Source organism: Odocoileus virginianus, chromosome 29, assembly GCF_023699985.2.
Source record: "Odocoileus virginianus isolate 20LAN1187 ecotype Illinois chromosome 29, Ovbor_1.2, whole genome shotgun sequence".
NCBI classification, from domain to species: domain Eukaryota; kingdom Metazoa; phylum Chordata; class Mammalia; order Artiodactyla; family Cervidae; genus Odocoileus; species Odocoileus virginianus.
Genome location: NC_069702.1, coordinates 4,418,654 through 4,442,021, shown reverse-complemented (window position 1 = coordinate 4,442,021; position 23,368 = coordinate 4,418,654). Strand labels below are relative to the sequence as shown.

Sequence of the window (23,368 nt, the reverse complement as noted above, 5' to 3'; positions counted from 1 at the left end):
TGGATAAAACAGAAAGTCATTGTGATATGCTGTTCATAATGAACATAACATAGTGAAAAACCAGTTAAGTATCTGAACACCTACTATGAGCCAGTGTATCACAAAAGGCTTCATTTTTTAATTTGCCTCATGACTGCCACAGAGTATTACTACTAGACTGTAAAAAGAGTGTAGTAATGAGAAAACTTAGAAGGTAGTATTAGTCTTTGTTTCCAACATTAATGGAGACTCATCCAATTTAGCAGGCTATTAAAAAATAGGTCATCTATCAGGTGACCACCTAGGAATTTCTACTTGTACACAAGACATTCTTTCTGCCGGTTCTAAGCTATAAGATTATATCTAGGTTAGGCTACATCCAGGTTTATGCTGGGATGATTACTAGTTGTCTCATTTGAAGACCACCAGATGGTTTGTACTTCCAAGAAAAATAATTAAAAGAAAACTGAGTTCTTTTTAATAAAGGTCAACAATTTTATCAAGTAATTATCAGTTTTTACTTTTAATATTAGTAAAATGATGAGTCATGAAGTCATTTAAGTAATATAAAATTCCTAACAGGCTTTCCAAATTTGAGTGTAACTTGCTACCTATTATATATGAGATTAAAGGAAGTATACAAATATACATACTGACTGAAATAAGTCAGAAAAAGACAAATATCATATGGTATTTCTTATGTATGGAATCTAAAAAATGGGTACAAATGAATTTATCTACAAAACAGATATACAGTTATAGATGCAGTAAACAAACTGACAGTTAGCCGGGGGTGAGCAGGGAGAGGCATAAAGTGGAGACTGGGAGTGACATGTACACACTGCTGTATGTAAAATAGGAAATTAATAAGGACCCCCTGTATATACACACTGCTATATGTAAAATAGGAAATTAATAAGGACCCCCTGTATATACACACTGCTGTATGTAAAATAGGAAATTAATAAGGACCCCCTGTATATACACACTGCTATATGTAAAACAGGAAATTAATAAGGACCCCCTGTATATACACACTGCTATATGTAAAACGGGAAATTAATAAGGACCCCCTGTATATACACACTGCTGTATGTAAAATAGGAAATTAATAAGGACCCCCTGTATATACACACTGCTATATGTAAAACAGGAAATTAATAAGGACCCCCTGTATATACACACTGCTGTATGTAAAACAGGAAATTAATAAGGACCCCCTGTATATACACACTGCTATATGTAAAACGGGAAATTAATAAGGACCCCCTGTATATACACACTGCTGTATGTAAAACAGGAAATTAATAAGGACCCCCTGTATATACACACTGCTATATGTAAAACAGGAAATTAATAAGGACCCCCTGTATATACACACTGCTGTATGTAAAACAGGAAATTAATAAGGACCCCCTGTATATACACACTGCTATATGTAAAACAGGAAATTAATAAGGACCCCCTGTATATACACACTGCTATATGTAAAACAGGAAATTAATAAGGACCCCCTGTATATACACACTGCTGTATGTAAAACAGGAAATTAATAAGGACCCCCTGTATATACACACTGCTGTATGTAAAACAGGAAATTAATAAGGACCCCCTGTATATACACACTGCTGTATGTAAAACAGGAAATTAATAAGGACCCCCTGTATATACACACTGCTGTATGTAAAACAGGAAATTAATAAGGACCCCCTGTATATACACACTGCTGTATGTAAAATAGGAACTTAATAAGGACCCCCTGTATATACACACTGCTGTATGTAAAACAGGAACTTAATAAGGACCCCCTGTATATACACACTGCTATATGTAAAACAGGAACTTAATAAGGACCCCCTGTATATACACACTGCTATATGTAAAACAGGAACTTAATAAGGACCCCCTGTATATACACACTGCTATATGTAAAACAGAAAATTAATAAGGACCCCCTGTATAGCTCAAGGAACTCTACTGAATACTCTGTAATGGCCTCTATACATAAAAGAATCTGTAAAAAAAGAGTGAATATATGTATATTATAACTCACTCACTTTGCTGTGTATCTAAAACTAACACAACATTGCAAATCAACTCTATTACAATAAACTTTTTTTAATTTCTAGAAATATAAATAATATAAATATAAAATAATAATATAAAAAATAATATAAAAAACCAAATATATAATACAATGGGATATTACTGGCCATAAAAAAGAAGTAATGATACATGCTATGATATGCATAAACATTGAAAACAATGCATTAAGTGTAAATCACACATAAAAGGTTTACATATTATATAATTTCATTTACATAGAATATCTAGAATAGGTAAATTATAGATTACAGAGACAGAAAGCAGATTAGCAGCAGCTGTCAGAGGTTGAGCGCAGGAAAATGAGGACTGACTGCTAACGGGTATGAGGTTTCTTTTTGGAGTGATTAACATGTTCTGGAATTAGTAGTGATGGCTGCACTACTTTGTATCTAAACCAAAACTGCTGTACACTTAAAACAGTAAATATGATAGATAAATTATATTTAGCCAAAAAATGTAAAATAAAACATAAAATTTGTAATGAAAATTCTAGCAATTCAATACAAAACCTACTCACCAGTTGAAGTTTTCCCATCGTTTCTTCAAGATTCCGCATTTCAGAAAGGTTTTTTTTAATCTCTTTCTAGGAATAAAAAGCTTATTAGGTACATACCTAAAAGTCAAGAATACTTAACGCTAGGTGACAGTGAAGATGAGGCCAAGTCATTTTTGAGTAATTCATGTTCCCTGCCATCAGTGAGAGCCAAAGCTTCAGCCAGCTCTAGGCCTCAGTTTCCATGAAGAGGACGCAAAGTTTAGCTTTCTCTTTAATTTCTGGTATCCTGAATGCTTATAGGGACCTATTTGTAACATGTGCAACAAGAGAGCCACTTGAAATCTTCTGTCTGTGTACTCGTAGGACTCTTCTCGAGCCTTGATGTTTAGGATTCCTCTTACGGCCCTGTCATTTCCTGACTTTCCTACCCTATTTGCTCTTCCACCACCCACTACTATCAACCTGGGCTTGTGCTCAGCGCTCAGCTGTGTCCAGCTCTTGGCTACCCCAAGGACTGTAGCCCACCACACTCCTCTGTCCATGGAATTCTCCAGGCAAGAATGCTGAAGAGGGTTGCCATGCCCTCATCCAGGAGACAATCAACCTGGACCCTCTAAATGGCAATTAAGAGTGCTGAATGCCAAGGTTAAAATATTATGACCTAACAGGAATCTTTTACTCAGCCAAGTTGTCATTCTCAACTACTGCCCATGTGACATGTGAAACTATTCAGTATGTTGTGCACACATGAGAGAATATGCAAAGAAAGTAGAAAAGGAGAGCAACGAGATACAGAAATACTGCAAAGAAACCAAAGTCACAAAAGCAAAATTAAAACTGCACTAATCGAGACTTCCCTGTTGGCCCAATGGCTAAGACTCCATGCTCCCAACACAGGGGGCCCAGGTTTGATCCCCAGTCAGGGAACTTGATCCCACGTGCCAAGTAAAACTGGTGAAATAAACAATTTTTTTAAATCACACTAATTATCTTTTTTTCATTTTCAAGGTTGTTTTGGCTATTCTGGGTCCCTTGAGATCCAAAAATTTTTGGACTTTTTCCTGTTTTTACGTAAAAAAAAAAATCCCTGGGATTTGGAGAGGGATCACACTGAATCTGCAGATTATTTTGGGTAGTGGGGACATTCAAATAATAAAGTCTTCCAATCCATGAACATCGGATATCTTTCCATTTATTTCTGTCTCTAAATTCTTTCAGCAGTGTTTTATAGTTTTCAGTATATAAGTCTTTTGCCTCCTTGGTTAAGTTTATCCCTAAGATCTTTATTCTTTTTGATGCTATTGTAAACAGGATTATTTTCTTAATTTTCTTTTTGGATTTTAATATAGAAATGCACTCAGATTCCTATGCAATGATTTTGTATCCTGCAAGTTTGCTGAATTTATTAGTTCTGTTTTTTTTTTATTGGCATCTTCCCGGTTTTCTGCACATAATATCATCTCATCTGGAAACAAAATTTTACTTCTTTATTTCCAATTTGAATGCCTTTTACTTCTTTTTCTCGCCTAATTCCTCTGGCCAAGACTTCCAGTACTATGTTGAACAGAAGTAGAGAGAATGGACATCCTAGTCTTGTTTCTCATCTTAGAAGAAAAGGTTTCAGTCTTTCACCACTGGGTATGGTGTTAGCTGTGGGCTTTTCACATATGGCCTTTATTATGTTGACGTAGTTTCTTCCTATTCTACTAATTAATGGCGATGACACTGTATAAGATTAATTCATTTTAGTTTGATGTAAAGTAGTGACCTTAAAACTATTAATAGATTATACTCATACGTGGGATAATATAAAGATTATCCAAGTATTATGCAAAACTACCATATACGTACAGTTTTATAAAATCAATACCTGGATTCTTAATTTGCAAATATCTTTCTTAAAAATTATCTATCTGAAAACCTGTGGTCTAGGTATCATGTGAATTCTTCTTTTCCACCTACCCTCCCACAATTGCCTTTTGCCCACTTTTCAAAAGAAAGGCAAGCTTCTAATTTCATACTATAATATCTCTACATATAAAAAACTTCTGAAGTACAAGACAACACCTGAAATGTTGCGGCTGGTCAAAGCCTTTTATTAAGATGCTATTTTCTCCCATTATATCTTACTAAAAGATGTATTTTCAGTACAATTTTACTTTTTTATCTGATAAGTACCAACATTTGTGCTACATCTGTCACTTTGATCCATTGACTACTAATAATTATAATGATAACACTTTTTACAGGAAAATGCTAACATTCTGAACCTTACAGTCACAGGACATTTTTAAATTAAATAAATTTCAATTCATGTATGTTTTTAATTGCACAGACATTTGATAGTTATCATAAAAAGATATTCAAGCATAAAATATGTTACAATAAGATACAATTTTGTGGGGATTTCAAGAAGGGTCATTTGGATTCTACTGGCTATATTTATAAGAACAATATGACAATTTTAAGAGCTCAATGTTTACAAATGATTAGAAATTACATCCTTTGCATCTATTTAAAGATGAAAAATATTAGCTACCAACTTAAAAATGTGCAAGGACATACACAGTTTCAAAAAATACCTTTAAAGGGTTCATGAGCACATAATGCCCTAGAGGACAAACTTCAGAAGTCTGCTCATAATGCAGAGAAAGGACAGATGAAAATCTTGAGTGAAAAGAGGAAGGAATCTGGAGAATTGCCATAAGAACAGATGTGCTTCAGAAAGACACGCGAACAACTGGAGAAAGTGCAAACATTTAGAGCATGTAAATAACACTTTAAAAAAGCCTGAATTACAAAACAAACCAAAAGACCTGGATGGGATATCAAAAGAACTCAAGCTCACTCCACTCCAGGAGAATTAACGAGTGCCCCCACAGCCTAGACGTACCTTTGCTTCCTCAAGTTCTTTGTCGGCAGTCTTGAGCACTTCTTCTTTATGTCTTTCCAACTGCTGTGCTAACTGGTCTATTTCAGTTAATTCCTGGCAGAGTTTTTCATTTTTGTTACTTAAATTAACAACTTCAGATGTTACTGTTTCCTTGGTTTCCATAAGCTCTTGTATATGCTTTTCCAGGTCTTTATTAGCTTGCTGAAGAAAGTCAACCTAAATGGAATTTGTAATTCATAAGTTAATAAATTGGAAAATTATCAAATACTGAACTTTCAAAATACTATGTTTTTTAAAATACTGAAACTTAAAACTCCAGCTACTTTACATTTTCAAATTTATATTGTTTTGATCTGTAAAACTGCTGATGAGTGGTTTCGTAAAAATATATATATGTCTTCAGTTTTCAAGCACGGAAGCAAAGGATAAGTAAGAAATTTGTGTGAACTTTTTCCCAATATAGAGTTCTAAATATATGATAAGATTACCACTATGATGATATTAGTTTGGAGTGCCGTACCATACAGTAGCCACTAGCATTTGCATATGGCTGCTAAGCACTTAAAATGTGGCTAGTCCAGGTGTGCTATAAATACAAAGAGGAGTCCAAAGACTCAGTACAAAAAAATAGTACAATATGCCAAAGATATTTGACAACACCGACTACATGTTGAAATGATAACATTTTGGATATGTTTAAGTAGATACATTATTAAAATTAATTTCACTTGTTTTTACTTTTTTAAATCTGCCTACTAGGAAATTTTAAATGACATCTGTGGCTCATACCCTATTTCTACTGAACAGCACTGCTCAAGAGCTATGCTAATATTTGGGACTTAATCTACTGTGGCTGCAGTCCAGGCAGCAGTGATATCTAAATTTCTTTCTTTTTTTTTTTCCATATATTTATTTATTTTTGGCTTCAACAGGTCTTAGCTGTAGCTTGGCATTGGGGCTCTAGTTGCAGCTCATAGGCTCAGATGTCCTGAAGCATGTGGGATCTTAGTTCCCTGACCAGGGACTGAACCTGAGTCCCCTACATTGAAGGGCAGATTCTCAACCACTGGACCACCAGGGAAGTCCCGATATCTAAATTTCTAAAAATCGTATGGAAACAACCTGATGTCCGTGACAGATGAATGGATAAAGATGATGGAGAGAGAGAGAGACAGAGAGAGAGTGTGTGTGTGCGCGCGCACAACAGAGTATTATTCAGGCACAACAGAGTATTATTCAGCCATAAAAAGGGAATAAAGCCATTGACAGACACATGGGCGGACCTAGAGATTATCATACTAAATGAAGTCAGAAAGAAGACAAATACCAGGTGATATCACTTATGTGTGGAATAAAAATAAATACAAATGAACTTACTTACAAAACAGAAACAGACTCGAAGACACAGAAAACAAATTTATGGGTACCAAAGGGGAGAGGGGGTTGGGGAGGGATAAATTAGAGCAGTTTGGGATCAGCAGATACAAACTCTTGTATATAAAATAAACAAGGTCCTACCATATAGCACAGGGAACTATATTCAATAACATGTAATAAAACATAATGGAAGGACTTCCCTAGTGGTCCAGTAGTTAGGAATCCAGCTGCCAAAGCAGGGGACATGAGCTCAATCCCTCATCCAGAAACTAGGATCCCACAGGCCACGGGGCAACTAAGGCTGAAAAATGCAACTACCGAGCCCGCCCGCTGCAACTGCTAAAGACTGGGCCCTGGAGCTCAAGCTTGGCAAGAAGAGAAGCCACCTCCGCAAGACGCCTGTGTGCCGCAACTAGAGTGGCCCTGGCCGTTGGAACCAAAGCCCATGTGCAGCACAGGAGACCCAGTGCAGTTAAAAACAAAGAGATACAATGGAAAAGAATATGAAAAATAACACTGATACAATACGGATAACTGAGTCACTTGCTGCATGCCAGAGAGTAACACACACTGTGACTCAGCTGTACTTCAGTTAAAAAAAAATTCCTAAAGGTCATTTGTCATGTTTCACGAAGTCTCTTGTTCTTTCACTCTTAGGTCAAATGCATGGCAAGGCAAACCACTACGTAGTTAAATAAAAACTGTATGTTTACTTTTTATATTTATTTTTAAAAATAATATTTGTAATATTATAAAAGAAATAAAAATTTTGAAAATGGAGAAAATCATAAAGAAGACTATCTCACCACACAAAGATAAACCTTTATTAGTGTATTTTGGCGTAGTTTCTTCTAGTGTTTTCTCTTTCTGAATGTATATACACAATTTTTAAAGCAAATTGAGGATTACTTTTTACCTATAGTTTATTCTCTTCTTTTAAACACGTAATACTATGGTATATCAATTCCTACACCTCATTAAATATAAAGACATTAAATATAAAAACAGGATTTTTCAACAGCTGTACCCAATTTTGGATACTCTGACTCTATGAAATTTTTTCTGCTGTAGATAATACCCAAATAAAAAACCCTTCCACCTTTACAAACCCAAAGACTGTTAAAAACACTTACAACTTTATACGCTCAGTGAAATAATCATAAAAGTTGTTACCTGAATATTTAAATGAGCAATAAGCTTTTCATTGGCTTTATTTCTAGTCTCCAGAGAAAGGATATCAGAAGAGCGACCCCCATCCAATGCAATCGACAGTCGTTCTATCTCTCGTTCTCTAAGTTCAATCTGAAAACATAAAGTTGTGCTATCATTTTTAAAGATATGGTTTTGAACTGAAATGATTAACACTGCACAAATGTTTATTTGAATATACTTCCATTTTTCTTATGTCCCACAATGTACACAAAAGATTAACATTCATATATGTTACTGACACATAAATAGTATTATGAGATCCATTTACACAGAGCAAAAATATACACAGAAAATCTCAACCTAAGAATTGTCAACACAGGTTTCATAAGTATTTTTATTGAAGAGATTCTTTCTAATTTTATGTTTTGTTTTTTCCCTCCTCTAAGATTAGGCAATGTTTATACAAAAAGAAACTAAGTCCTGGAACTGAGTCTGAACTACTTCAGTGCCTGGTGAAATAAATGGGAGATAAACAAATGAATATAAAACAAAAAGGAAAGTGATTTGCTACTGAAACTCATTATTAAAAAGGATATAAGGCCGGAATGAATTTGCTTTACTATCTATTACGTAGAAAAAAACAGACATACAATCAAAAACATCACTACCAACCATGAATTCACATGCAAGAATCTAAAAAAACACACACACTTTCAAACTTTGGTTTTCTTTTCAAAAAAAAAAAATTGAAAACAAAAACCAAGCATTCAATTTAACAAACAATTATTGAGCATAGTTCTAAATACACAAAGATGAATAAAACATGACCCATTACTTTCAGGAACACACAGCTTTACAGGAAAAGCAATAAAGTAAACCAATAATTGCTTTAATATGTTGTTCAATGATACAATAATAGAAATAGGTATATAGTACCAAAGTAGTCAAGGGAACAAATAAGTCCAAAAAAGTTATAAAATATGCTAAGCAGAGAAGAAAGGAGGGATATTCCAGGCAGTGACAAAGAAGCACAGGTAACACGCTATGTTTAAAGGAGCAGAAGTGACTCAGTGTGACTGAATTACAACACGCAAGGGGAATTAACAGTTGGAGATGAGGCCAAAGAATTAGGCAGGAACTAATTATGATAAGCACTGTATACTTCACTAAGGAGAAATATTACTCAGGACTAAAGGGTGAATGAGATAAGAATAGGACCAGAAGCAAGGAGACCTACTGTAGGAACATATGAGAAATGATTAGAGCCTAAGAAACAGTGGGACAGGACAGAACAGAATACGTAAGTTTAAGAACTGATAGAACTTGGCAAGTGGTATGTGACAGGCAGAGAATGAGACATATAAAGACTACAGAATGCTGGCTTGGGTGGATGCTGAAGCTTCCAACCAAAGTTGAGAATATAGGAGGAGAAACAAATGTCAGACAGAAGCTGGAAAGTTCAGCACTAGGCATATGTGTATAGACAGCATTCATCTAAATGGAAATGCCAGTGTCAAGCTGGGCATATCAGAATGGAACTCAGCAGAGAAGTATCAGCCTGAGAGACTGGGGAGTCATCAATATTCAGGAAATAAACTAAGAGAGTAGATGAGACTATCTGAGAAAACATGGAGAGGAGAAGTCAAAGAATCTTGGGGATTGGTGATATTTTAGGGAGCAGGCAGACAAGACAGCAAAGACGATATTATAAGAGGCTAAAAAAAAAAAGGCAAGAAAAGAAAAACAAAAAGAAAATGAAGCTACAGAAGAGTTTCAAAGAGAAATGATCATTAATGTCAAATACTGCAGAGTGATTGAGGAAAATGAAGACTTAAAAGTATCCTTATGGATGCAGCAACTAATGTCAATGGTAACAGTAACTAGACCAACTTATACAGTGGGGGACAGAGGCCAACAGAAGGTTAAGAAGTGAACAGGAAGTGAAGAACTAGAGAAAGAATAATAAGACACCCTTTAGACTGGCTCAGACAGTAAAGCGTCTGTCTGCAATGCAGGAGACCCGGGTTCAATCCCTGGGTTGGGAAGAGCCCCTGGAGAAGGAAGTGGCAGCCCACTCCAGTATTCTTGCCTGGAAAATCCCAAGGACCACGGAGCCTGGTGGGCTACCGTCCAGGGAGTCTCAAAGAGTCGGACATGACTGAGCAACTTCACTTTTACTTTCAGAGAAGTACGCGTGAAGGAGAAGGCCTTAGTTAGCAAGAGGGGAAAGGTAATTAAAAGATTTTTTAAGGGGTATTAGTGATGATGTTAAGCATCTCCTCACAGTAATGAAAAAATGTATAGCCATTAAAATGGCCATATAAGTTTGTTAAAGAATAACTGATTAAAGCAATATCCTAAGGAGAAGAGAGGGAATGGGGTCAAGTGCACAAAACAGTAAGAATACCATCCTAACCATTAAGTCTTAACGAGAACCTGTGAATATTGCTCATTTGAAAGGCAGAGATAGGAAAATGAAAAAGAAGCTGATGTGCTGAGAAAGAGGGTGTTACAGGCCATGGAAAGAGCTTGAAGAGAACTGTAAAATCTGGAATATATGCTGAGAACAGAGCAAACTCCCACCAAAAAAAAAAAACTGATAGAGCAGACTCAATCAAGACTGATAACCACATGAAATTGGTGATTTCAATCAGAACGGTCAGGCTATTTTCTTCAAACGCCTCAGCCACCTCACGAAGACAATAAAGACTGGTCAGTTTATGTTCATAAAGTACTTAGAAAAAAAATGTGATGAAAGAATGACTGAATATAAATTTTAAAATATCAATTAATATTCATCTCATATGCATATTTGATATGTTCAACATCTCTCCATAAAGTAAGTTTTTTGGATGACATTACTACAATCCCTTTTAACTCCATTTATCCAAGTGATCTTCAAAGTACTTTATAAACTTAACACTTATACCAATACATAGGTTACATCTATATTGGTATGTGCAGAATTCTTTACTCCAAAAAAACATAGTTATGTGCAGAATATGAAAAACATGTTACCTGATTTAAACTTCAGTAAGCATATTAAGAAAGAAAGCCTATAATTACCCAAATCAGAATTTAGCCAAGACACAAAAAGAAAGTATAAAAGAACAAAGGTTGTTCAAAGTTTTCATGTAACCCCGAATCTATTCACTCCCTTGCTTCTTTAGAAAACCGTCTTATGGGGTACTGATGCTTATAGAGAAAGTTTTCATATAACCCTGAATCTGTTCACTCCCTTGCTTCTTTACGGAGCACCAATGCGTATAGAGAAAACATTCAACAAGCGTGGCCACTCAGAAGAGTAACTTTCAAAGACATACTCAAAATGAGAAAATCTACAGAAAAGGTAAAACAAGTTTTTAAAAATACTATTATAAAGCATAATACACTTCAATAAAATACCTCTTAAGATGGAAACAGTTAATATGGTTATAATATTTGGGGAGATAGATGATTCACCTTAAAAAAAAAAAAAAAACTACTATTCACCTCACTGCATAGTGCAGGGAATGGACTGAAGGCTCTGAAGCCATCTAAGCCAATCCACCTATTAATTCTATTAACGAATTTACTAAAAAGAAAAGCTGTATTAAAAACTCAGGTATCAGAAATATTAAACATGACCCAATTCTATTTACAGTCACAGTGCACTCACCTCAATCCCAACTAGATAAATACAAAATCCTACCTGCTTGTTATAATCTCTCAGTCCACTTTCCATCATCGCTAATTTCTCTTGTAACTGGCAGACTTCCTGTTGAAGTTCTTCAATTCTGAAACACATTTATAAGTAATGTCAATATATTTTTGATATGAAATACAAAATTACAAAAGTGAAATTAGATGCCTTCTTTTAAAAACCCTCAACTTTTTGTTTCTCAGTGAGGTAGTAGGTGCTGGGCCAAAGGGTTCCCAGGCCACAGCACAGAGTACATCATCTTAGAGATTTAATTTTGTAAGAACAGATACAAAACTGAGTGGTAAATAATCTGAAATTCAGAATCATTATGTCTCCTACTGCATTTTGATCCTTAAGACAAATTCTTCTGGGTACTGTTGCCAATTCTTAGGTTCAGGGAACTAAGCATCAAGTCTAAAACTCACAATACTATTAAGTGAAATAAGGGACTAAATGTTTTCTGACCCCACATGACCCTGTATTTTCTAACGAACTATCTTGCAATCTTAGAAGAAAAATACTGAAAAATACCAATTTTCCAGGTAACTACAGCAAAAAAAGAAAAACCTACTCTTTCCTGGAACTTGTTAACTCCAAGAGAATCAAGATTTGTCTAAATCATCTGAGTTGTATGAATGCCTAAATGTACTGTACTACATCAAACTTTGCCAAGCATTAACAAAACAGGACATAATCACTTTCATACTGGAAAAATAAAGCCTGAAGCCAGGTTTTATTTTAAGAGAGATTTTCCATAGGATAGGCAGAATACGGCTGAACACTGCTTGTACCTGCTGTTAGTATTACTAGAACCAACACCACCCACTAATCTAGGAGGAGAGCAGTATGTATGCAACCGCACTCATATATGCATGAATGACTCTAAATACAGTGCATGTGCAAAGTAAAACAAACAAGATAATCAAGAGACTAACGCTACCTATGATGGCTTGATAGAAAAGAAGAATGTTAAGGCAAAGAAAGAAACAGAAAATGATACACATGTTGTTGTCCAGTCACTAAGTTGTGTCCAACTCTTTGCGACCCCATGGACTGCAGCATCCCAGGCCTCGCTGTTCCTCACCATCTCCCAGAATTTGCCCAAGTTCATGTCCATTGAATCAAATACATACGGAGCCATCTAAAACTCGGTAAATAATACTAACATATTGTCTAAGTCCTAATTTATAAGTACCAGAAACATAAAACACAAAATATTTCATGGGTAAAGTCAAGTAAGTGTATAAATACAGGTACATAACATTGTGTGAGAATAACTGAGCTAAAGACCCTAATTAGTCCCCCAACCAATGTCTTTGTTTTTAATTGCTATAGAGATTAATAATAGAGTAGAAAACTCTCTCATACTGTCTACATGATCTACAAGTAAAAAGCCAGCTGCACTAGCCATTCCCACTAGCATATTCTGCACTTAAACTGCTTCTGCAGCCGAGACCCGAGAGGCTGACCCTGGCACTCTCCTACCCCTCTGCACCTTCTGAGATGTTCTTAATGGCATTTTGTGTATTTCCCCTTGTCTCACCTTCTTACTGGGTTGTAAGTTTCTCAAAAGTTGCATCTTTATACCCCGAGAACACTTACATAGCCTTTTCCAAAGAGTTAATTGAAATTATAATTAAAATAGAATTTACATCTGGTTCCAAGTTAAGGAAACACCAACATACAGAGTTAGAGAATCATGAAGCAAGACTTTCACAGCCAGTTACAAGTCTACTCATGCTACTGGCATTTGAGAAAAATCTGAAGTAACAGAGAGTCTGTAGAAGATTTACTTGGGTGATAAAGCTGAATGTCAAAGCAACTCTACTGAAATAGGCTCTAGGTGGCACTAAATTGTTTTAAGGCAAATATAGACAGAAACCTCAGATATATGATTTACTTGAAATCAAATTTCAAAACAAGTGAAAACCTTCAATATTCAGAAAGCATTTACTGAATGCTTGTGCAAAGTTCTATGCTACACACCAGAGACAGGCTAGTTAAGAAGACAAAACCCTACTATCAAGAAACTTAGGGCTAACCAAGTGATGAGGTAACTAAAGCCAACAGAGGATTCTTTAACGCACCTGTCATCAGCCACGTGCAGGAGGTCTGCGATGTAAGGGTCATCCGGCTGAGGAACCGGATATGAACTGATTTCAGAGGGAGGGACTGGTTCATCAATCTGCATGCGCTGGCGCCTGAAAGCAATATTTCTTTTCTTGCCACCTAAAGAAAAAGCAAATGTGTATTTCAAAAAGCTGAAAACAAAACACTGTCTTAGAATTAAATACTTCAGAAGGCTAGCCTTTTTGTTATAAAGTATGTCTCTGGCTCTTATTACATAAGAGCCAGGTCAAATGTTTCCTCCCTTCCATATAAACACCTACCTGATCTTTAACTGAACAACTCATTTCTGCAAACCTCAACAAGACATGGTTAGAAAGCAACCTTTTTTTTCCTGCATGCTTGGTATATATGCCCAGATTTAATGTGTCCCTTCATGAGATGGGGACCAAACTCTGGCAAGACTAAAAGTTGAGTGTGCCTTGTGGTACATAACAGAGCTCAAGAAGTCATCACCAGCAGAAAACTGTCCAATGAGAAGCTGAAGGCAATGATAACTAAAATAAACACGTTTATTAAACAAGGCCAAAGGAGCAGATAACTGAAACTTTAAGAACCAAAATCAGTATATAGCAGAATATGTATCCTGAATTAATGGGGAATTTTCTTAATTATCCTTAAAACCAGCAGGAGTAATTTCTTTTGATGGCTAGATATACCCCATCTTGGTCCAAACCACAAGGATAATTCACCTTTTCCAGTACCTGGCCAAGATTAGACACGTACTTGAAAAACTAACTGACCCTCACAAAGAACAAACACAACCCACAACTCTGTCTTCCTCGGAATCCTAACAAGTTTTCTATACTCCTGACCTCTTGTTTTGAGGATGAAGAAACCAGGTCAAGAGTATTTAGGTGACCTGCTTGTAGTTAACACACCTGAACACGCAAACCACGTTCTTCTCCCCTCATCTCCTGGTTTTCCTCCTCGGCTGCTCCTTATCTCTCAGAGACCCTCTTCTTCCACCGGTGCCTTAAATGACAATTCCTAGGGTCTGTCTTTGGTTCTCCTCTCTTTCCAATCTACATAATCTCACTAGTAACTCCTACCACATTCAAAGCTTCAGTTCTCAGGATATTCCAATGATTTCCAAATGTGACTCTCCATCTAGGACCATATTTCTGAGGACAGATCTACATATTCCCCTGCATACTAGAAGTTTCAATGTGAATGTCCTGTGGATATAACATACTCAACAAGCTCTTTGTAGATGGTGGACTTCTGTTCTGTTTTCCATATTCCCTATCTTAAGAAATAGTACCAGGACATCCTTGGTGGTCTTGTGGTTAAGACTAGGGGCGCAGGTTTGATCACTGGTTAAGGAACTAACATCCCACATGCCCCATGGTGCAGCCAAAAAAAAGATAGAAATAGTATTAATATCCTTATTCATCCCCTCATTCACTTCAAACAGAAATTTGGAAATTCCTCTACATCCCAAGTTTACTAAATTTATCCATCACTAAATTTTAGAGATTACACCTCTAAATCACCCTTGATTTAGGCCCACTCTTTTCTCAGAAAATCTAATTATCCTCCTTTTTTAGTTTTCTTAATCTTTTAGTTGCTTCTGAGGTCTTCCCCCACATTTCCGCATCTTTTCTGCCTTTGGCTCATGGTCCTCTCTCTCCCAGCTTATTTTCTGCCATTTCAAGTCCCATGGATTCCTCCCTGATCCTGGCCTCCCAGTTTGCAATTCTTCAATTCTCAGAGTCTCTCTTCACTCAGCTATAGGCACACAGTAACATGATTAAGCCTGGACTGTGTTACCAGATAGAACTGAGCCAGCTTCCAGATCTTCAACTCTCTTCTGAGGCAACCTTCATTCTGACCAAATTACTACTGGTCCTCACCATGTTCTTTAATCCCTCAGTCTCTACCAAGTCTCATAATTCAGCACCTGCCCTCACCTCATTTACTTCCATGACCTTAATCTCATGGTTCAGACACCTCCATGATCTGGTTACTACTACTGGAGATTCTTCCATCAACTTTGAGCCTGGACAACCACTAACGCTGCATATGCCCCATCATTTCTTTTTTCTTCTCTGGTAACTACTGAGCAATAGGCTAAGAAGCCTAAAATAAACTAAGAAACAACAAAGTATATCATTTTCAAAGTCTTTAGAGTATGAATTATTTTTATAATTAATAATGATGATAATAATAATAGAAAAAAGAATTCAAATTAATAATAAAGGAAATAAAACCCTAGGCACTGAGGATAGACTACTTATACCTAAGAAGTTTACTGTTATATAAGTTTCTAAGCACATGCATAGAATATAAGCTGGGTCTTCAGAAATCAATTTTAAAGGTTTTGTGACTATCCAAATACATCTTTTCAAATACTAAAGTCTAAAGCATGAATACCCAAAGTCCCACTTCAGTCAACAGTTTTAACATCTTTAAAAGATTAGATGTATATAATTTGTTTTGAGAGGGAACAGATTCACCTGGAGTTTGAACTACAGCTTGCAAATTCTTTTCTTGAAGCTGTTGAATTTTTTCATTCTTAGCTTTACTTTCTTTCTCCATAAGTTTGAGTTTATGAACATACTGATTATTTAGAAATTTCAGATCAGCTGTTTCACGTGCACACTTTTTCAATGTGGTTTTCAACTCTTAAAATGAAAAAGATTTAAAGAGTATTTTATACATCAAGAAGTTCTTTCATTTCATAAAACAAAAAAACCACAATAATTTGAAAGGTTCCACCTGATTCTTATATGCTTTGTTAGAAGGTTGTAACTTTTCTACCACTATTAACAAAACTGCAAATAAGTCACTAAGCACAAAAAGGAATTATATTTTTCTTCTGTGATGAGACTAATATGAGCTTTTGATCCAGTAAATTGGATATGAAGCTAAGGGATTATCAATTCATGCCAAGTATTAGCCAGGGCTTTCTACTAAGTACAAGAAGATTTTATAATAAGTTAGCCACATAATTTACCCTTTGCCTAGTACCTCTGAAATCATTCTATCTTCCAGATCAAAAACGGGGTATAAAAGAATCAGAACAATAGACATACAACTTTTTCTCAGAAACACAGAAGTTGTTACAAGAAAATTTTTCTTCAGTACCAGCATTTAGTATTTTCTACAGCAACTTTTGGGCTTCCCAGATGCCACAGTTGGTAAAGAATCTGCCTGCCAATGCAGGAGACATAAGAGACGCGGGTTCAATCCCTGGTTTGGGAAGATCCCCTGGTGAAGTAAAAGGCAACCCACTCCAGTATTCTTGCCTGGAAAACTCCATGGACAGAGGAGATTGGTGGGTTACAGTTCACAGGTTCACAAAGAGTCAAACACAACTGAGCGCACACCACCACCATTACAGCAATTTTAATTCTAAAAATGTAATCCACATTCAGTGAAGATGAATATAGTTGTGGAATGCAAATTTATTTTTCTTTTGGAAACTCTTCAACACACCCTACAGTATTTCAGGAAGTATCAGTAGGAAGACTATCACATTTTCTAATCAGTAGTTTCAAAGGTAGAGTAGGATTTCCCACATATAAAATGAAAAGGGCAAAAATTTCAAAAGTCACAAAAATTTACCTTTAATATGTTGACCTGATTGTTCTCTCAGTTTCATTAATTCCAGGTATAATTCATTATTTTCTTTACTCAACCTTGCATTTTCAAGTTTATAAGGTTCCAATACAAAATCAAAATTGGCACTCTCTTTTTCAGCTTTCACAGCAGATAATTTTGATTTCCGAAGACTTTCTGTTGTATGAACTAGATCACTAATATTAAAGAACGGAAAATGCAAATACAAGGAAACATCCTATTAACTTTTAATAACTAAAAACAGACTTCTAAAAGGACTTAAATGTTAATACTAACATGCTATCAAATCGTAAATCAAACATACAAAAACAAACACTAGAGGTCTTTCAAGATACTAGGAAGGTCTCAAAACTTTCCTGTCGTAATTAAGTTATAAAACATATACACATAGGCAGAACCATCTTTAAACCTGGTCTCACTCACCCCCCCATGTCTAATTAGTCACCTGATCCCGTGGAATCTGTGAACCTTACTTGGTCATTTAACATTTACTGAATGCCTGCTACATGGTAAGTGTCAGGGATGCAACAAACACGGATCAGTTACCTACCTCTAAGAACACAGATGAACAGAATATTCACTATATCAACATTTACTGGGCAGGGAACATGGTAAAGAACCCACTGACATGGAGCTTATATCATTTGTCAAAAGTTACAGTACTATGTGATAAACTCATATTTCAGTGCCGACCTTGCGTTCATCCTGTCCTAGGTATGGTGGTGAAACAATCAGTCTCTAGTTTCTTGGAAGTCTGCATTCTAACGGGAAGGTAAAACAAATTTCCCACAATAATAACAGCTAAGGTAACATGCAGTATATGTGACAGAGAGCTGCAGGCCATATAGCTAACTGAGCATAAAGACAAAGCAGGAAGGAGAGGAGAAAGAGACTTTACAGGCAGACAGAACAGCATACGGAGAGACCAAGGGCGAGAGTGAACACATGTTCAGGAGCTTCAGGTGGTTGGTGCAGGGAAGATGAAGGGAGTGTAAAATCACTGGGGAAAATGTGTGTCAGTTTCTTCGAAAGTTAAACATACTCCCACCCTATAATTCTAAATTGCTGACCTAGAACTAGATCACGAAGGATTCTGGAGGCCATACTAGAGACCACAAAGTATCTTTCATCCACTCTCTTCTTTTCATCATTATCACTACAGTCCTACTGCAAAAACTTCCTAGACCATTTCTCTGCTCTAGTCAGTCTCAAATCACAGTAATAGGATTTATGTGGAAAAGAATAAAAATCACAAAGAATCTTTCAGTTAAATTAACATGTTAACAGCTAAAGTCATGATCAACCACCTTAGAGAAGTATTATAAAAGCGAAGCAATTAGAGACCAGTGACTAACATAATATCATGTCAACTGCATTTCAATAAAATAAAAACCAATGAATAAAGCAGCTATAGAACTCCTAACTAGATCAGAAAATCACATTAAAAACTGTACTTTTACTCACAGACAAAACCCTCAGAAACATTTACTCTAAACAGTACAGAGTGCACGGAGACCCTGGAGTTTTGCGACATGGAGAAGAGAGAAGCTTCAGACGATTTAAGGACTTTAAAAGTCTACCCATTTCTGTACTAAAGCACGAAGCTCAACATGAAACTAGACAAATGGGATTCAGGGTCACACAAGTTTGCAGTAGTGTCTCCATCTTTACCTGAAAAGTTTTTCTACCAAAGGTAAACAGTCCACTGTCAAAGTCTGGCGGTATCCCAACTGATCCAATCTTTTCCTAATATTAAGATACTTTCTTTCTGCAGCTGTAGTCATCTTGTGTTCCAAACTAGGTTTATTCACTTCCAAAAATTAAAATCCTGTAAGAAAAGAGTGAAAACATCATTCTATTATCAGCTATTATTATTGTTTAATGTTTAAAAAAAAGATTCTTTTAATATGAAGCAATTATTTTTCTGTTTCTTTTCAGGCAGACAGCTCTCTAGAATATTTAGATTGATTTAAATCCAATGCTAATGATATCCATGTTGCTGCATTAAAATAAATATCCCCTCATAAACTTAATACACAGAAGTTAAAACAATAAAACCTCTAGAAAAAAGAAAGAAGAATATTTTTTCAAGCCTGAGACAGGCAGAGAATACTTAGAGAAGCCTCTTTTAAGTTTTTCTTTTAAATATAAAAGAGAAACTTGATAAATTGGATTTCTTCAAATTAAAAATGTCTGCTCATCAAAATATATCCTTTTATTTGACAAAACAAAAACTTAGAAGAGTAGGAGAAACATATTCATAATATCTAACAAAGGATTTGTATATAAAATACAGAAAGAACCCTGACAATTCAATAATAAATATAACCCAATAAGAAATGCAAGGCTAAGATTTCCAAAAGATATCTGAATGAGAATAATCATATGAAAAGATGCTTAACACCACTAGACATCAGAGAAATACATAATAAAACCACAATGAAATATAATTTTGTCCATACTAGAATGGCTAAAATTAAAGGTACAATACCAAATATCTTCAAGGACTTGGAGTAACAGGAATTTTCACATTGCTACAGGAGTGTGAAATCACTGTGGAAAAAGTCTGTGGGAGGGAGGCTCAAGAGGGACAGGATATATAAGTCCTCATAACTGAGTCACGTTGTAGTATAGCAAAAGCCAACACAAACTTGTAAAGCAATTATCCCCCATTTAAAAATAAATTTTAAAGTGTGGCAGTTTCTTATAAAGTTAAACATACTTCTAGCCTATGACTGTGTAATTCTACTCCAAGGTATTTACTCAAGAAAATGAAAATAAACATCTACAAAGAGACTCTACAAGAATACTTGAAGCATCTTTATTCATAGTAGCTTCAAACTGGAAACAAACTATACAGAAGAAGGATAAGGACACTATACTTAAACAATGTAATATCACTCAAGAATAAAACAGAACTGGTACATGTCAACAGTATGGATGAATTTAAAAACATCTGAGCAATAGAAGCCATGATCATATGAAGTTCAAAACAGGCAAAATAAACTATGTACATAGAAATTAAAACAGTTGTCACCTAGGGTGATGGGGGTGATGAGCCTGACTGGAAGGGGTGAGGGAGTTTTCTTAGGTAATGAAAATATTGTGGCAATGGGGACAGACATCACACCAATGTGTACATTTATCAAAGCTTTTCAAATAGCATATGTAAAGTTTACTGAGATTAAAAAAGAAAGACCCCAACATGTAAGTATCTCTGGACATCTTTTTATCCTTGTCTTTTTAAATATCTATGAATATATCATCTATCAAACTGCCCTAAAATGGAGTTATCCAAAGATCACTTCTTTAAAAAAACATGCTCTCTTTTCTAACCTTTGCCAGGTAAATGTGGTCCTAGTACTCATATTTCTAAATCAAACAAAAACTTTGTTTTACATCTATATTGCTTTTCACAATTTATATAAAACATGCATGGATATGAATATATGCAAAATTTAATCCTCACAACTAGTATGAGGGAAAAAGGGTCAAGGACACCCTCCACATTCAAAGATGAGGAAAGGCTGCCTAGAGACAGTAACTTTTTCTAAATCACAAGGTCACCAAGTAGGCGGGCAGTCAGGTCTCCCGAGTCCTGACCCAGCGCTCGGGTTTCTGCATTATGCCGCCTCAACTTACTAGATGACTCCTAAGTAAGTGCTGCTCCTTGATAACGCCTTCCTACAGATCTCTCCTTCTCCACATTCTTGTTAGCCTTTTTTCTGAATGACGTCCCCATTCTATGCTAGGTTCTTTCTAGGTTCCTTCCACAAGAGGGACCTGACTGATGGCAGGTGTTCTAGAAAAAGTCCTGAAGAAGTCAGAAGTGCACCTGTCAGACCAAGAGTCAGCAGGGCCTCACAATTCAAACATGCCTCCTTTTTGTCTGGTATCAACTTTGGACACCCAGAAAGAATACATCCTCACATCCTTCTGAGAGACACTATGAGTAAGTATTAAAAAAGAAAAATCGTGCTCGCTTCGGCAGCACATATACTAAAGTTGGAACGATACAGAGAAGATTAGCATGGCCCCTGCGCAAGGATGACACGCAAATTCGTGAAGCGTTCCATATTTTTTTTACAGTATACTAACACATATATATGGAATTTAGAAAGATGGTAATGATAACCCTATATGCAAAACAGAAAAAGAGACTCAGACGTATAGTACAGACTTGTGGACTCTGGGAGAAGGCGAGGGTGGGATATTTCAAGAGAACAGCATCAAAACATGTATATTATCTAGGGTGAAACAGATCACCAGCCCAGGTTGGGTGCATGAGACAAGTGCTTGGGCCTGGTGGACTGGGAAGACCCAGAGGGATCGGGTGGAGAGGGAAGTGGGAGGGGGGACCGGGATGGGGAATACATGTAAATCCATGTCTAATTCATGTCAATGTATGACAAAAACCACTGCAATGATGTAAAGTAATTAGCCTCCAACTAATAAAAATAAATGGAAAAAAAAAATAAAAAAGAAAAATCATCAACACATACGACAGATGAAAAAGATTAAAATCCTCTCAGGAAGGACAAAAACACATGTATTAGGCTTTCTCCACCCATGCATGGGCTGCTGTCCTTCATCACCAACACAACGCGCCCGTCTACATCATCCAAACACTGCGGCCATACTGAAAGTTCTCCAGCAGAACAACATAAAAGGTAAGGTTTGGCGGTCCTCCATGCCTACGTGTTTGGAACTACCCACTTCCTTAACTCTAGGGAGCTCACGTCTGAAAGCCAGTGCATCTTATTTTTACAAAAGTATCCTGTGCATGTGTGTGTGTGCATATATATATATATATATATAATCTCCTGTGTATATAATATATATGCACAAGGGCTAGAAAAACAAACCATCATTAACTAGGTTATCTCGCGAATCCTCCCTCACTGAACTAAAAACAGTAGAGAGTGGAAGAGAGGATGTTTACTAAGGTGCGGGACAAAGGTTAATAAATGACTCGTCCTAGGCTTTGGGGCACTTCTGTTTTACAAAGAGCCTGTACGATTCTTATACGAAAGGGTATTTTAACTTTTAAATCAACCCATCAGACGGTAGGAGGCGGATCTGCTGGAACCGCACAGACGCGCGGCGAGCGGGGCCGGAGGAACCGGGAACCCTGGCAACCCCAGGCCGACCTGCCGCAGTTCCGCTGTCGAGCACTGAAGGGAAGCGGGTGTCCGCGGCGAGGCGACAGGGGCTCCGCGCCCCGCCCGCCCGGGGCCCGCTTCCTCCCGAGGCCGCGCGGCCTCCCTCCCGGCAGCGCCCGGGCCCGGCCCGCGGGGACGGCCCGGGAGGCGGAGGCGCCGCCCTGCCCAGCCGTCCCGCCCCGCGCCGCGCTCACCCGCAGCCCCGGCCGCCGCTCCCTCCGCCTGCGGTCGCATCTCCCCTCGCGCCTCGCCTCCCTCGCTGGCTCCTTCCGCCCAGACACCGGCTCCGGCGCTAGGACAGTTTGAAAATGGCGCGGAGAGACGATCAGGGCCGGCGCGGAGGAGGTGCCGCGGTTGCCTCGGTAACGGGAGCGGCCGACGTTTCGCCGCGCGCAGCGGGGACGCGCCCGACCGGGATGGCGGCGCTGGGCCCCGGTGCCCGGAAACGCAACGGCCCGCACGGCGCGAGGCCGCGGCGCCCCCTGGCGGCCGGCGAACCCCTAACCTCAGCGGGGGCCGGCGATAGGACTCCTCCAAGTCGATCGCGTGCCTCGCTTGACCTTCTCGGCGCGGGGTCAAAATCCTGCCCTGCCCTGGTCCCTGCCGCGGATTAGCCTTCACCCGTTAGGGGGACGCCTTCGCCTAATCTCCAACGACAGGCACAATTGCAACTTTCCGTGTCAGCCACCTGACACAATTAACTGTTGCTCCCACACCCATGCCCAGATGCGTAGACCCTTATAATTTACTCAACCCGCTATGATGATATAACATCATGATGTTTTAATCCCGTGAGTTATAACTCATCC

General features: G+C 37.4%; 1 protein-coding gene and 1 non-coding gene across 2 annotated transcripts in view; one reads left to right on the top strand and one right to left on the bottom strand.

Moving 5' to 3' along the window:
* Positions 1-22,969, bottom strand: part of CEP135 (centrosomal protein 135) — a 76,703-nt gene extending 53,734 nt beyond the window's left edge. The window contains exons 1-9 of the mRNA XM_020892158.2: positions 22,754-22,969; positions 19,069-19,225; positions 17,383-17,573; positions 16,272-16,439; positions 13,773-13,914; positions 11,695-11,779; positions 8,025-8,153; positions 5,475-5,690; positions 2,603-2,668 (exon numbers count right to left, since the gene is read on the bottom strand). Coding sequence (XP_020747817.2) covers positions 2,603-2,668; positions 5,475-5,690; positions 8,025-8,153; positions 11,695-11,779; positions 13,773-13,914; positions 16,272-16,439; positions 17,383-17,573; positions 19,069-19,181 — 1,110 coding nt within the window. The 5' untranslated portion in view covers positions 19,182-19,225; positions 22,754-22,969. The remainder of the gene's footprint in view (positions 1-2,602; positions 2,669-5,474; positions 5,691-8,024; positions 8,154-11,694; positions 11,780-13,772; positions 13,915-16,271; positions 16,440-17,382; positions 17,574-19,068; positions 19,226-22,753) is intronic.
* On the top strand, positions 21,373-21,479 carry LOC139032074 (U6 spliceosomal RNA). The gene has a single exon (XR_011484623.1). It is a non-coding gene; the product is annotated as a U6 spliceosomal RNA (small nuclear RNA).
* Positions 22,970-23,368: the final 399 nt, after the last annotated feature.